The sequence below is a fragment of the Neomonachus schauinslandi genome, chromosome 8, assembly GCF_002201575.2.
Source record: "Neomonachus schauinslandi chromosome 8, ASM220157v2, whole genome shotgun sequence".
Taxonomy (NCBI): Eukaryota; Metazoa; Chordata; class Mammalia; order Carnivora; family Phocidae; genus Neomonachus; species Neomonachus schauinslandi.
Genome location: NC_058410.1, coordinates 55,521,021 through 55,537,528, shown reverse-complemented (window position 1 = coordinate 55,537,528; position 16,508 = coordinate 55,521,021). Strand labels below are relative to the sequence as shown.

The following is a 16,508-nucleotide window of genomic DNA, read 5'->3' as shown; positions in this document are numbered from 1 at the left end:
CGAGGTGAAATTAGTAGCAAGAAAGCATGTAATTGACAAAGTCACGTGGCTCAGGGGGCCAGAAACTGGAGAGAGAAGAGAAAAAAATCAAAAGAGGGAAAGCACGTTAGACCATGCGAGCTAAATTTGTGATCGCACAAAATCAAGATGTTAGATTGATGCAGAAGATCACTCCGTTCCAAAGGGAAAGTTTTCATCTCACGAGTTTGGAGCAGAGGGCCCGTGGGGCAACATGGCCGAAGGTTAATTTTCTTTTCTATTGTTTTACTGTGATTTTCTCTCTTCCTTTCTCTCCCCCCTCCCCCTTTCCCACCCTTCTCTCCCGGTCCCCCCTTCCCCTTTTACCCCAATGCGGGGCATTACCCCCACTCCCCATCGCGCATTGGGGCTTTCTGCAACCTATTGTTATAGATCTCCAAAAATGTTTTGTACCGCCCACACTGATTCACAACTTGAAAAGCTTTCAGTGGGCTATTGTTTGAATTGTTTGAGTGTGATTAAGCGCAGTTTCAGTTAGTGAGCCCAAGAAAACTTTTATACACCTGCCCCCTCCCCCATTCCACCCCAACTTTAATTGAAAGTTATTGGGGGGGAGGGGTATGCACATTGCAAATAACCCTGGATTCACTGCTGCCGCATGTGCATTAACTAGTTCTAACCATCTTCACGATTTCTCTTTCCTCCTCGTGCCCTCAGGAGAGAATAGTTCCGCTGAAAATTTCTCTTTGTAAATGGGATCAGTGTTAAATCAGCAATATGCAAGTAAAGTATCGCATGCTGTACTGTAATATGTGGCTGGAAAATGGAGTTAAATGAAAAAGTACACGTATGTACAGAAAAGTGGAAGTTGATGTGATCGATAGAACAGTGTGGCTCCCTCCTCCCCCCGCTTCCCCCTTTTAACCCTTTCTTTTTAAATATTTTCCGTAGAAGAATCAACCATTTATTCGAGTTTCTTTCTATTTCCTATCCCCACACCCCAATCAGTTTTTTTCTCTTTCAACGAACAGTTTGGGAATCCAGACTAACTTACTCTTTTTGTCCTATTCTACTCAGGCGGGGCAAGCAAAGGTGGTGGAGAAGAGCCCGGGAAGCTGCCGGAGCAGGCAGAGGAGGAATCCCAAGTTTTGCACGGAACTGGCCACTGTAAGTGGTTCAATGTGCGAATGGGATTTGGATTCATCTCCATGATAAACCGAGAGGGAAGCCCCTTGGATATTCCAGTCGATGTGTTTGTACACCAAGTAAGCCAAACTTCTATCACCCCTCTTCTTTTTTTCCATGTGCAGGAGTTGGTCAGTAGGTTTGTCAATGGACGTACACTGAAAGAGAAAATCTTCCTTACCATCCTGGGTTAATCCGGTTTTTAGGGTATGTGTATGGGCCCCTTACTGGGTATCTTTTCCTAAACGGAAAATGAAGTCTTTGAAATTTCACTGCTTGGGTGCTGGTTGACTTTATTAGCAAGTTCCCCTCTTCATTCGACAGCGAAATTGCTGTAGTGTAGCTTCCGGTGTTATGGGTTACAATATACTCTGTCGCCTCTGCTGAGTGAATAAGTGGGGGAAATGAATGAAGAAAGAGTGATCATTTTAAGTTTAAAAAAATTTGCTATTATAGAAAATCTATGGGTCTCCTTACTTGAGATATCTTAAGTCACAGTAGCTTCCCCTATTATTTCGTTTCTGCCTCCCTGATAGTCATTTGTGGATTCAAATAAAAATAATTTGATTTTACAGTAAAATAAAATAGAACACTGTTGGCCAACTGTGGATTTGAAGAAATGCCAAGAGAAGATGTTTGGTAATCAAACATTTTAGAAATGTGCTCCCTTGTAGGGCATAGGTCCAAGGATACTGTCTCTTTAAGAAACTGAACTCAAAAAACATGTGGCCAGCTGTGGCTCTAGTTTGTGTGTTTAAAATGTTCTAGTCTGCTATTTTGGGTAAATTTCCACCATTGCTTATACTGTGTTGTAATTTTTTAAGGTGCTTAAATACCAAACAGAATGTCATTGCTTACTATTTTCAAAATTTTAACTCAGAAACAAGTGAATTAGTACTACTCTTCCATTTTCACTCCTCTATTGCTTAATCTATAGCAAAAAAAAAAAAATACAGTTTGTGAGCTTGATTATTTCATTGAAAGAAGTTAATTCTCTGTAAGGAATTCTTAGGAGTAAAGGGATTTAAGACCAAAGAGGTTTATTTTGGCTTGACATTTAAGTTTAAAAAATTGAATGAATGGCTCTCAGTACTACAGATTGACAGATACATGCAAGAAATACTTAGTATATTTGCAAGAAAAGTATGTATTTTATTTGATTCTGTGTTGCATGTTCCTGGTAATATTTACAACGTCCTTTACTCCCCAAGGAATATCATCTTCAAATTAAGTATATAAACAATAGAAACATATGAAACCATTCTGTTTTGATCTGTTGTCCTGTGGTGGTTGGTAGCTTCCTGACCTTGCTGTGTGGTGTGTGTTTTCCTTTCCTAAGGCCTGGCCATCATTATTGGCTGTTTACATGTGGAAGGATCAGCATAATCTGTGAATTGAAACAGGGTTTAAATATATAAATAGAAGGCCATAGACAGGCTACTGGATTTTATGCCTCTTACTTTATATTGCAAAATGAACCTACATTTTCTGCTTTTTTCCTCCCTATACTGAATGATTGAAATCATTGACAAATCCATTTTCTCTCAGGCTCTGGCTTTCCCCACTTTGAACCTTCTTTAGGTTGTTAAATTGTTCTTTATGATCTCATAAATTTGTTTTATAGGTGAATAAAAAAATAGCCCTTTTCTTCTTTGATCACACCTTGTTATAATTTGGTTTCCTGTGTTTACCTTTTAATACATTCAAATATTAGACATTTTATTAACCAGTATTAATATTTAGAACCACAAGACATCCAAATTTAAGCTATTTAATGGTTATATGTTGGTAAACTTAAGTATATCCACGAATTATGAAATACTATATTGCTGAAAACTTTTATTTATAGGTAGTGAACAGTTTCTAGAGTACAAATGTTGATTATTAATATTAAGCTTGTTTAATCTTCTGTTACATATCGTGTATTTACTAATAAAACAGTGTTAAAATGATACATGAGAAAAATTCTCATAAAATGTATATATTTGTGTTCTTACATTTTTAGGAAGAAGTATGTAAAAAAAGTTGATAAAACTTAAGTGTTAGCATTTTTGTGATGTAACAAACCAGGGCAGTGATATTCTTTAAATTAAAATTAGAAAATGATACTTCAGGGAATTTTTTTGATGGCTACAGTATTCGTTTTTTGAAATATATCTCACTTTTTTCGTAGGGAAAAATTATGTAGATTTCAGTTTTTATTTTTTTTCTTCTTGATTTTGATGCCTTGGTGGAGGAGTTTCTCTTATATTGGGACTCACATAAATTGCATATAAATCATATGAATAATTGTTTTGAACAAGGCAGGAATCCTATAGATTTTAGCCAGGCAATTGCAGGTAATAATAAATAGTCATAAATGATGTGTGCAGGTATCATGTAAGCATCACTTACACAATCAGGTTACAATTCAGGACCATTTAACAAAAGTTTTTAAAATACTTTAAAAATTATTATTTTACTGGCATTTTTACTGTATGAGAATTTTTGAAAGCATACTATGTTTAATATATGATTCAAATTAGATTTTCCCTCATTATCTATATACTATTTTGTTATGAAAGAATAAGCATTGTAGGTAATTAGGAATTTTAAATGTTCAACTGGACCGATATCTACTCATTATTTTTAAGTACATGGAATAGTTTTGGGTTTTGTTTTTTTTTTTGAGTCTTCAGAAGTACATGTGTCACTAGATATTTTTTAAGTACTATGAAACATTTTTAATAGTATGTATTCGGGGAAATAATCATTTTAGTTTAACATAGTTTAACATAATGTTTAAAAATTCATGCTGTGGCTTCCAGGATTTTTTTTTTCTTTAAAAAATATTGACTACGTATACTTCAACAAAAAATAAATAAAAAAAATACATAAAAATAAACAGGAATAGCAAAAAAAAAGAAAACTCTACTGCAAAGAATTGCACATCAAGAACAATTTAGTTGCTGTGAAATGAAGAGAATATATGCATGTGTAGTTTTAAAATAGAGCTGTACATTAATAGTTAACATAATTCTATTTAAAATTTGTTGGCAAGAATACAATTACACTTTCTTCTGGTCTCTGTAATGTCACCAATTTCTCAAAAATAAACAAGACTTAGGTGCTGTACCCTTCTTATCTTTAGACTTGTTGATAAATGCAGTGAGATTCTGCTATTTGAGGATGGTATGTGACCATTGGTGGTTTAAAAATGGCAGTCTTCATTTGACTTCCTAATATTAACTTGTGATTTAAATGATCATATGATTATGGATTGGTAATGAATATATGTATTCTGACACACATTAATATGGAAACGATAGCATTTAATAATATTTTTAAAAACTTATAAGAATATATAAATACTGTATTTTTGAATTTTGTTACAGCTTATTGTTTTTGAGTTGTTCCTTAAAATATTTAATAATTAAAATTGGACAATTTTGATGATTTAGTTTGTAAATAGGATACATTTGTAGGAATTTCTTACTTGAGGATCCAGTGCAAAGCAGAGATTTGTCTCTCAACTGAAGTAAGAATATACATACATAGTTAATACAGATTTGTAAGTCTAGGTTGCTTTTGCTACTAAGATGATTTCATCAGTTTGAGTACAATTATTTTGTAAGTACTAATAATTAATACTTCTTTTAGTTTATTGTTACTGATAAGTTAAAAAAATTGCATTCATAGTTAGATTGTGGGATAACATATTTAAATTACCTGGATAGGTCTCTTGCAACCTTTTGAAATATTATAAACTTTGACAGAACTTAAATATTTAATGATAGTTTAGATGAGTCACGTGGTAATTAAAGTTAGATCTTTTTGGAGAAGGGCAATGTTCCCTAATAACTACTTACTGATGTTTATTATCATTTAAGTTTTTCTTTACGTAAATTTTGATATTTATTTCCAAAGTCATTTTCTCACCTAATGAGAAAAAATAAACTTTGTTGGGTGGGGGTATAGAATCCATTCTCATTATTTTCCTCTCTTCAGCTCATTTGCATAATAATATTTTCTTTGCTTTTTCGGTTGTATATCTGGAATTCTTTGCCATCAACTATGGTATAAAGAATTTTTAACATAAATGTATTTCATTTATTTCACTATTTATGTAAGAATTTTTTTTCCAGAGAGAAAGAGTAATGTCAAAATGACTGTAATTTAGCTACCATTATTTAATAGGCTTAAATATTAATAATTTGGTTTTGAATTTTTAATTTACTTTTCAAGTATTGATGTTTTCTTCTTATGCTTTTTATTTCTGGTTTATACTTTGATCTTAATGGAAAACACAAATGTCCATATTACAACAATTTAATATATTATTTATGTTCCTTTTATTACTTTGCTCAGAAAACATCTCAAAGCAATGGAAATAGGAGAAATAAGAATATTTCTGTAACTGAGATAAATTTAAGGCATTTTTATTAACAGCATATGATATGAAAACATTTGGAGATGAATAGTTTTTAAATACATGAAAATTTTATGTATTATACACAGTTCAGTTGATGTAGCAGAGAGTTCATGTCTCAGTGATTATTAATTATGCAATTCATGAAAACAGATTTACTCCAGTATGTTCATGTTTTAAGATTTTTTCATAATATTTCATCACCAACTTATTAGCCATCTTTATTTTTATCATAGTTTAGCATGAATACATTTTTCACAGAATGGTTGTGATTATTATTATTCTTGGGGCTGTTGAAAATATCAGTGTCAAAAATTATTTAGACATAGCAAAATCTTAGAAATTAAAAAAATATGATCATTAATAATTACAGCTCATTTGTTAGTGAATTACACATTTTAATATTTTGAAAATTGTTCCTAAAACTACCAAGTTTTCAAGATGATTTGCCCAGTTGACCAATTTGGAAGAATCCCAAATGAAATGCTTTAAAGCTATTTAATCATAAAATCACATGTAAAGACATTTAAATCAAAATTTTATGACTTTTATTGTCTTGAAAGATATTAGATAATTTTCCTTCTGATTTTCAAATGCTGGTCTATTTTCAAGACATTTTTGTTTTTGTTTTTGTTTACTTCTAAAAAGATATTTTTATTCTAATTCAGTTTAAATTGAATGTGGCCAATATGTGAACTGGCCATATATTTAAGATAGTCTTCCTCATGTTAAATACTATTGATGCATATCAACTATACTTCAGTAAAAATGGATGAAGATTATTGTTGTAAGTTTTAAATATTTTCCTCTTATTTTTTATTCTTTTTTTTTTTGAAGACTATTCACAAAAAATGAAGGCAATAAATCAAAGAATTGTTTTTTAAACAAATACGTGAGAAACCACTTACCAGTGTTTAGCATAACAACTTTAATCTACCTTTAACTGAATCTTAGAGTTCTTGGGTTTCATAAGAAGTTAAAAACTTCCTTTGTTGCCTGCATTCAACATGGTAGATAAAAAGTGAGATCATTGTAAATTGTGTTGCTTTGGGGCAGCAAGGAAGCCTTATTATTTAAACTTGCCAGAATTCTTTCTGTTCAGAAATTACATAGATAATTGCAGATAGTTTTGTATATCTTAACTGAGTAGTTCTTTTGGTATTGTGATTAACCTAAAAGTTACTAGTTAAAAATATGGTGTGCTGTGTTTTTATTTCTAATCCAAGTATAACCTAAACAAAGAGGGTATTTCTGATTAATTAAACTGGAAATGTATTACTTTAAATACGATATTCTTTTGACTTGATTTGGAACTACATATGAACTGTAGTTATTTTATTATTATCAAATCTTTATATCTTGAGATATTTCTCACTGAATTTTAAGTAACAAGAAATTCAGCTTGTTCAACATATAGTTACTATAGGTTATGGCATTGTAACATACACAGTCCATAAGAAACTTAAATGGTTTATATTCTCTCCTAAAAGAATTTGATTACAACATCTTCTAATATTGAAAAGTTAACAGTAACATATTCAAGAAAATACATTGTAGGTTCAGTGGGGTATATTTAGAATTATCTTTTAATGAGTACTTCTATTGAATGAGTAACAAAAGTATTTGTTATATTGCATTTTGATATATCAGGATTGATTTTATTTTCCATCTAGCAACAAATTGGAAAATTATCTGAAAATTACAGCCCCCCTACCCAGTGTCTAAATATTTGACAATTTGGAAATGCTGTCTAACCTAAGATTTATAGATAATTGATAGGCTTAGTCTTACCTTTCTTTTTAAAACCAGCAGCAAATTGGAGTAATTAATACCTAATTTTTGGGGGTGTTATATAAATTGTGTAGCAAGTGTGTGTTTAAAATAAACTAAAATGTAACCTAGTCCTTATCACAATAAAATCACACATAAGTTATTTTCAGAGGCATACATTCATAGTAGAAAATTAAATTGGTACCTTCTTTTATGTGTTCTCTTTAAAATTGGGCAAAATGTGTTGTATAATAGCTTAATTTCTGGCATATAATATTGTTTGTTTAAAATATCAGGATATAAATAGGGTCTTGGAAATGAATTAGTCATACAGGTTGTTTTAATAGTTTGTTTTATCATGAGTTTTACCTGAGTATTCAGTTGTACATAGCCAGTTTGTGTATTCTTAAGTATAAGCTAAAGAAAAAGTATTATTTGAAATAGACCTGCTGTGATATATAATACCTTTTGCTCTGTAACTAATTATTTAATCTTTGTGAGGTACTATACAGTAGTATAGCTTCTGGTCACACAGATCAGTATTCAAATCTGAGTTCATTGTTTGTAGGGGAAGTGAGTTACTTTGTCAGTGTCTCAGGGTCCCATAAAGGGAGGGGACAAAACAGTAACCACTTTTGTATAAGGTTATTATGAGGATTAAATGTTATTACACATGTAAAGCATTTAATACTGAGCCTGGGAGATAGTAAGGGCTCAGTGATGTTTGTTGTACATAGTTAATATTACTAAGAAGTGGTAGTGTGGTAGACTAAGGAATAAAGGATCAGAAATGAAGGAAGGTTTGGATTTGGCTTTGCCACTTGGTGGTTTTCTTAGTTTTGGCTAGTCACTTCCTTCAAGCTTCAGTGTTCCCATAGGTGAAATGTGTTCAATAGTATCTTTCCTCCCCATTTTTCAAGGTTAAGGTAAGGGCTCATTGAGGTAGTATACATGAAAATAATTTAAGAATGTAACACTACCAGGTTAGTTTTAATTTTTATTTTGAGCACTGTATTTTTATTGATACTCTCACCATGTAAATCGTCAAAATTTTTAAAAGATAGTAAACTCATGTCATTTATTTTTTGGCATTCTCTGCTTTATTAAGGTATAATTTATATAGAGTAAAATTCACCAATTTAAAGTTACAGTTAGATGAGTTTTGACAAATTATGTAACCAGCACCACAGTCATGATACGGAACATTTCATCACCCCCAAATTTTCCTTGTGTCCATTTGTAGTCAGTCACCTTTGAAGACAGGAGGTTTAGTTGTTCTATATGATTATTGATATGTCATAGTAACTGATTAAATGACCTGGCTCTTTTTAACTTTGTCACCTTAGACATAAGCTACAATTCAGTATCCTTTATCAAATACAGCCCACACTTACTTTAATGTTTTTTGTTTCTCTTTAGAGTTATTTCTGCTTGCTTTTTCACTAGTAGTTTCTATGTTTATGAAAGTAAGATTAATTAGTATGCATTTCACTGATCTTCTGTCTTAATTTCATTTATCCTATGGTACTTTTTCATGCAATGTAAACTCATTGCCTACCTAAAGGGCATAATTAGGCTTATTGATATTCATATTTCTTGTTAGAAATTTAATGAATTTCTTTTAGAAATATAATGAATTTCTATCTCAACTGAGTAAACATTCTTAGAGGTATAAATTGGCAAGATGGTTTATTGTGTAAAATTACTAACTTGTAAGAAAATGGTTACTCTAGAAAAATTTCTGGTTCAATATTTATTCATGTATTTTTTTATTGATCACATAGTAGGTGTAAATCACTCTTGGATGATAGACTTAAGAGTTATGCTCTACAGTTTGCTATATATTATTTTATTGTTTTTAGCAAAATTTTTAATAAGATTTTTCCAATTCTCATTCTTTTCATATGATGTATAAAAGCAGTGGATCATTTTTTCCCATAAACCATTCACTTTTTTATGAAACCTAGTTATGTAGCTTCTACCCATTTAAATTGGGGGAAACTATGATAAAATAATAAATGTTAGTTTTCAAATTTTGAGCTAAATACAGTGATTTCTTATCAGTCTTAAAATACATAGTTTTCAGATTTCTTTTTTTTAAAGATTTATTTATTTATTCATAAGAGACAGTGAGAGAGAGGCAGAGGGAGAAGCAGGCTCCCTGCTGAGCAAGGAGCCTAATGCGGGACTCGATCCCAGGACCCTGGGATCATGACCTGAGCCGAAGGCAGACACTTAACCATCTGAGCCACCCAGGCACCCAGTTTTCAGATTTCTTGTGTAGAAACTATCTTTACCAATGTTTAGAATCATTTTACTGTGCTATTAATAACACACTTAACTTTTACTAGCTGCTTTAACCTTTTGTTATAACAGTCCACTTTTTAAAATCAAAACCCGCTTTAATTTATTACTTTGTTGGGGAAGAATGAAGGGGGGGAAATCGGAGGGGGAGCAGAACCATGACAGACTATGGACTCTGAGAAACAAACTGAGGGTTCCAGAGGGGAGGGGGGTGGGGGGATGGGTTAGCCCGGTGATGGGTATTAAAGACGGCACGTTCTGCATGGAGCACTGGGTGTTTACGCAAACAATGAATCATGGAACACTACATCAAAACTAATGATGTAATGTATGGTGATTAACATAATATAATAATAAAAACAAAAACAAAAAAAATTTATTACTTTGTTAATCTTAAAGTTGACATTTATTTCAAAATCTTTTAAGTTTGCTAATAACTTTTAAGATTTTGTTCAGTTTTATTGTGCTGTATTATCTAAAGACTCTATGTAAAATTCAAATTAACTTTACTCTGGCCATGATTTCTTCATGACCATTTATTCCCTTAGGCTTTGTAAGCAGTTGCCTAGGCCATTACTGATAGCAGCTAGAATGTGCCCAGATACTATAATGCCTAAATTCTTTTATCTTAACATTTTCTTCATTCAGATGAATTCTTTATCCTTAGTTCAATTTGTAACAGAAGTCTGACAACACAAGTTCTATCTATTGCTTTAAAAACTTCATGGATCCTTGATATATTGTGGAGCTTGGAATGAATTCTTTCAACTGTTTTTCCAAAGTATGACTTTAATAATACATCATTTTGCTTACAATATTGGAACACTGGTACTTGGGAGACTAATTCCACTTTCAACAACTTCCTTAAATCGATTAAATGATATTGGAGACACATACCTAACACATTTCTGTGTAAGTCATACATTTAAGATAAATGAATAAATTTTTTTCAATTTTAACAAGTAAAAAAAGCTGCTTTTTTTTTTTTTAGGATTGGTTAAACTAGGAATCCAAAATTTAATCACAGTAATGAGCTCATTTATTTAGCTCTCTAATTAAAATTTTTAGTTGAATACTAAATCTAAGGACAGTTGGATTTGCACGTTTGCCCCTTTCACTGTTTCCTCCCCCATGCCATTGAAGAATTTTGAATGGTGAGGAATTTGCGCCCTTTGGCTCAGGTTGCAGACCCACTTGATCAAACCAGAGAAGCTGGGGTCAGAACTATTCATTGCTTATCTTTTCCTTGGGCCACTTGTAAATCCTGCCTTTCTGCTCTGTAAAAAATCTCTTTCTATTAGACTTAAAATAAAGCCTGGAGTATAAAAATGGGCATAATAGTTGATGATTGATTGTGACTCTGCATGGGTTAATTTCACTAATTTAGAAGTTTTTCATTGCATTGCAATTTATTTGGTATATATAATTTCATTTAAATACGTGTTATTTCATAAGCTATTATAAAAGCACCCTGTTGGTAGTGAAAGTGTAATGATATTCTATCTTAGGTGGAGATTTTACAGCTTTGAAATGTCGTGATTACTTTAAAGTAAATTGAATTAGTTAATTTCAGTCAGAACTATAAAAAGTCTCAAAGTATTTATTTTGTTTTGATATATTTAATTTCCAGTATTTATACTGACAGTTAAAATTTGCTTGAATCAATTATAGTACAAGTTTATGAACTGTTATCAATAATGGTGTGAAGAGTTTAAATACAGAGCCAGGTTTAAAACAAACACAAAACACTTTGTTCTTATCTCAGCATCCCTTAAAAGTATACAGCTCTGGTTCAGGACCTCAGGACCACCCATCACCCTGGACATTGGATACTCCTATTTATTCAAGAAGCTTGTGAAGTATCTGTGTGCCAGTGGGGGATGGTGTGTGTATCTGCTAGGGAATCACAGTTAGGTGATTTTACCCCAACAAAAGCAGCAACATTGTTTAGAAACTGAATTAGGTTCCTATAGAATTTTCCAGTTGCGAAAACTAACTTACATTAAATGCTTCTTATTTTCTGTAAGCTTTGGTTGCCGTTTTCACATTTTTGATGCTTTCAGAAGGTTTGAGTGGGCCCCCATTAAGATTTTAACCTCAATCCATTACAGGCCCCACCCATTGGCCTTGGATAGCTAATACCCAGCTTTTGTTTCTTCCTGTAGAAAGGAAAGGAAAGAAAACTGTTCTTTCTCTTTCATTGTGTAAGTCATGTGACTTCCCTTTTGGTTAGCTACAGATAGAATGGAAGTGAATCTCAAAATGAGTAAGATATCAAAGTTTTATGTTTATATGAAATATTCATGAAAATATTTATTGAATTCATGTGTTTTATGCATTAAAATATTTGTTTTTCAACAACTGTACCTCAGTTTACATACATGCTGTTGTTTTTCTTAGGAAGCCAAAAAAGGTCACTAAATAGATTTTTCAAATAATACTCCTCTTGTTATCTACATTGTGGTACCTTCATAGTGTACTTATTTTTCTATTTTCTTTTAGCATCATTTGGGGTTTCTGAATTGTAGCTTATTTCTCAGAATTCAGTGTAAAGAAAGTAGGAGTGGTGGTTGGGATGATTTAGCAAGGAAAAACTGCTGGTAGAAAAAAGAAAGAAATGTGTTACAGGACTGCATGTAAATATAAGAAGAAATTAATTGGTTACATTTTCTCCTGTTCCTCTTCCGTCTAACCTTTCAGTAATAATAAGCATTGTAGGTAGTTGTTTGGGAGAAAATGCTATGCAGCTCTTAGGCTATTAATATCAGTGGACAAATATTTTATTATGAAGTTAGATAATGTGAGGAAAATGTTGATATTTGGTTCTAATTTGGTGATTTAGTCATTATGTTATGATTTAGTATGAATCATTAAATATTTAATCTTTAAGGTTGTTTGAACTTGCTCTTAAGCTATCTTTTCAAATGTTTAAATTCTATGTTAATGAACAATATAGTTGTCACTAAAAAGTAAAATATTTGAAATAATGGTAATTTTAAAAGACTATCTTCTCAAAGATTTTTAAAACTGTGTTCTTTGGCACATGATATTTCCAAACACGTAAATCCTTTTAAAAGACTTTTGAGAACAATACTATTTTAAAATCTAGGATGCATTTTTATTTAAAATATTATATTTCAATAAAATGTTCCAGACTTTTGTTCCATAGAAAAACATTGTTTCATTTTTATAGTCTTATAGATCTTAAAGAGCAATGATATTTAATCCTATGATTTTGTTATCAATCCCAAATACTTGGTTAATTAGATTTCAAAATACAAAAAATTTATTGATATATAGAAAAGCTTCTTAAGTTTCTATTAATAAAAGTGGATGTATCAGTTTTTCAATAACTAGGATCTGGTATGAAGTCTGTAATTAATGTGCTGGTCCATGCTTTATTGATATTAAAATTTATAGCAAGTGATTTATTTTACATGTGCTTTGCAACTGGATATTTCTTTTTCTGTTTAATTAATCAATTAACGTAAATATTTATTGACGCTTTATTTAATGTTTAAATTGTCACTAAAATTTTGCTTTTGGGAAAGGCTTAGGATACCAGATCTTTCATTTCTGTGATCTTACTTCATATACATTTGGGTAGCAAGCTATTCATAAAACACCAAGGTTATTCTCAAGTATTTAAATCTAGTACTGATATTTATTGTTGAAATAATCTATTTAGTATCTTAGTCTCACTGTAAGTTTAAAATAAAAATATTAACAAACAAAAGCCTACTTTAAAAAAATTGCTACTGAGTTTTTTTTGTATGTGTACTATGTGCTTTTTTCCCCGCCTCAAACAAAATTTAATATTAGAAGGTGAAAGTTGAATGTTTTTCTTTTACAACTCTGTGTTTTTTCCTGCAAAAATTTTTTTAACTTGTGCACAGAAAAGTAATTTTTACAATGAATTTATGTGGCTTTAAGTGACTTCATATTTGTTCGAAAGCATTAAGACTCATTTGTGGGAGTAATAATACCATTTGGGGTGTTGCTACTTGTTTTCATGTGGATTATTGTGACTATACAGTTCATGAATGATTTGATTTCTGGATTTTCTTTCTCCTAAAATAAACTTCATAATAAATGGGAAATAATTTTTTAAGTAGTTGAAGTACATGAAAGGCCAAGTAAATATGGACATTTGTTTCAGTACATATTCTTTATCTTAGGGTTGTGTGTTTATTTTTGTAAAGACATTCTGATTTTTAAAAATGTTAACAGATAATGTTTGGGAAATTCCCTTGTTAGGTTGACCATTTTTCCCTCTTTTCTACCTTTACTTTTAAAAAATACTGGTCACTATTAAACCATTATATAATATGTGTATAGGTAATCCAGAATTTCCTATGAGATTCAATGTTTGACATATATTCAGTTACCCAAATTTACAAAATCTGAATGATTTTTGGAAAATCTCATAAAACATAGGAAAATGTTTTCACAAACTGAGGGTTGTGGAAAGGGAGGTGGGGGGGATGGGGTAACTGGGTGATGGGCATTAAGGAGGGCACGTGATGTGATGAGCACTGGGTGTTATATGCAACTAATGAATTATTGAACATTACATCAAAAACTAAAAAAAAATGTTTTCAGGGTAAGATTTTAATACAATAGTGTTATTTTGACTTACATTTAAAAAAATTTTAGCTGTAAATTGAAAAAAGAAATTACTCAAATTATTAAAGCACTATGATGTTCCCAAAGTATTCCCTGCCCAAACATTATCATTTGATCTGCCACTAGGAATTATGAAGGCCCTAAGTGGACTCTAGTTAGTCTCGTTAGTCTCCTTCTTCCCTTGTTTTCCCCCTCCCCCTCCTCTTGCCCCTTCGGAAGGAAGCCTGAGGCCCTAGCTCTAGAGATACCAGGAAAAAGCAATCACTCAGCACAAATTGTCTGTCTTTAGCATAGCAGAAGTATCATCCCTTAGAGAAGAGTATGGGTGAGAAAATGTTAATAATAGATAATAGGAGTTTTTCAAATTTATTCTACTTTAAAATTTGTTTTTGGTACACTGGATATTACTGTTGTTACTGAAAAAGAAGTCTACTTTTTCTGTTTAGGCATTAGCAAAGTCCCTAGTCCTTCACCACTTTTCCTCTCTTTACTTAGCTTTGGTTAAATCTTTTATACCTTATTTAAAGGTTGCTGCCAGTGATTTTCCTAACATTGAGGAGGAGGATGAGTTATAAACAAAAGCAGTGGATGGTTAGGTAATTTTAACATTTCTAAACACTAACTGATATTTGTAGCATTTACCTAAATTTCCAAAGAAAGTGTATATGAAATGTTTTACTCTGTGTCAGATGCTTAACTGACTGAGCCATGCAGGCGCCCCTAAGGATAATATTTTTGTGTATAACATATTTTTGCCTAGAGGAGGACTTTTTTTTTTTTTAAAGATTTTATTTATTTATTTGACAGAGAGAGACATAGCGAGAGCAGGAACACAAACAGAGGGAGCGGGAGAGGGAGAAGCAGGCTTCCCGCAGAGCAGGGAGCCGGATGCGGGACTCGATCCCAGGACCCCGGGATCATGACCTGAGCCGAAGGCAGATGCTTAACGACTGAGCCACCCAGGTGCCCTAGGGGAGGACTTTTGAATCCACAGACTGAATCATAAAATAGGCCAACAGTGAAAATAAATTGATATTGATAGATCAAGAAGTGTTGTAATTATTTACTTCCTTAGAGAGATTGTTCACAAAATCTCTTTTTTTCCCAAGATGAGTAAAAAATGCAGATCCAGTGGGGTAAACACTATAAACTGTAGTATAAGATTGCTGAAGGGCCCAAATTTCTTCCATTGTGTTAGAGATATTTCTGCTAGCATTTCCTCATCTTAAAGGGCAATCCCTTCCTTAGCTCCACATGCATTTTTTAAATCTCTTCTACTTGTTGACCCTGGTTTGAAAAACTTAAGCAGAATGGTCATGGAATCTCACAATTAGCTTATTGAGGATTTTAGAAGTCTCAATTTATATCTGGCAGATTGATAAATGTAATAGTAAATGATAAATGTAAAAGTAAGTATTACATAATACTTAGGTTTTAAGGAATGAACCAAAGATATTTTGCAAATCTTAAATATTATGTTCTTAAAGGGCAAATACAAGAATACAATAGTGAGCATGTTTCAGGTAATATAAAAATGGTAAGTGTAAGCAATCTTTCAATAGAATAGCTTTAACAATATAGTTAGAATGCAATCATATATTTCTATCTACTGGTCCAGGCCTCCTCCAGATAAACAAACATTTATGTTTGTTTTATTTTGGGTTTTTTTTTTGGCTGCTTGCTAATACTAAGTTCCCACTAATGCATGCCCCTGGATAGACTCCAGTTTGCTACCATTTGATCCTATGTGCCATTCATCCAAAGCCATTGGTGTAACCCCTCAACCAATGCTTCTGTTCTGCCAACACAAGAGAGCCCTTCAGCTATAGCCAATCAGTATTGTAGCAATGTTGGTAATCATGACATCAGTAACAATGACACAGAATGTTAACATTAGTTATCATGTAACTTTATAGAGTGCCTGCGTGTGCCAAGTACTACCAAGCATTCTACATCCATTAAATTTTTACAACTCTGAGTTACTATTATTGTCTCATTTTTACAGATGAAGAAATAATCTTAGAATGCCTAATTGCCTAATTTCATGCAGTTGAGCCAGCAATATGATTCCAGAGCTATGCTCTTAAATCTCTGGGTTCCAGCGACATTTTTAGCTGTTTAAATTTTATATTAATGTGCTTATCTTATGCTAAGTGCTGGAGATTGAATTGTGAGCAAAAAGCAGACAGGGATTCTTTTTTTTTTTTTTTTTTTTTAAAGTTTTTTTTTTTTTTTT

The 16,508-nt window shown here is 31.9% G+C and overlaps 1 protein-coding gene across 1 annotated transcript in view; it reads left to right on the top strand.

The window, feature by feature from the left end:
• Positions 1-232: 232 nt before the first annotated feature.
• The window catches only part of LIN28B (lin-28 homolog B), a 125,297-nt gene continuing 109,021 nt past the window's right edge, over positions 233-16,508 (top strand). The window contains exons 1-2 of the mRNA XM_021693543.1: positions 233-242; positions 1,057-1,244. Coding sequence (XP_021549218.1) covers positions 233-242; positions 1,057-1,244 — 198 coding nt within the window. The remainder of the gene's footprint in view (positions 243-1,056; positions 1,245-16,508) is intronic.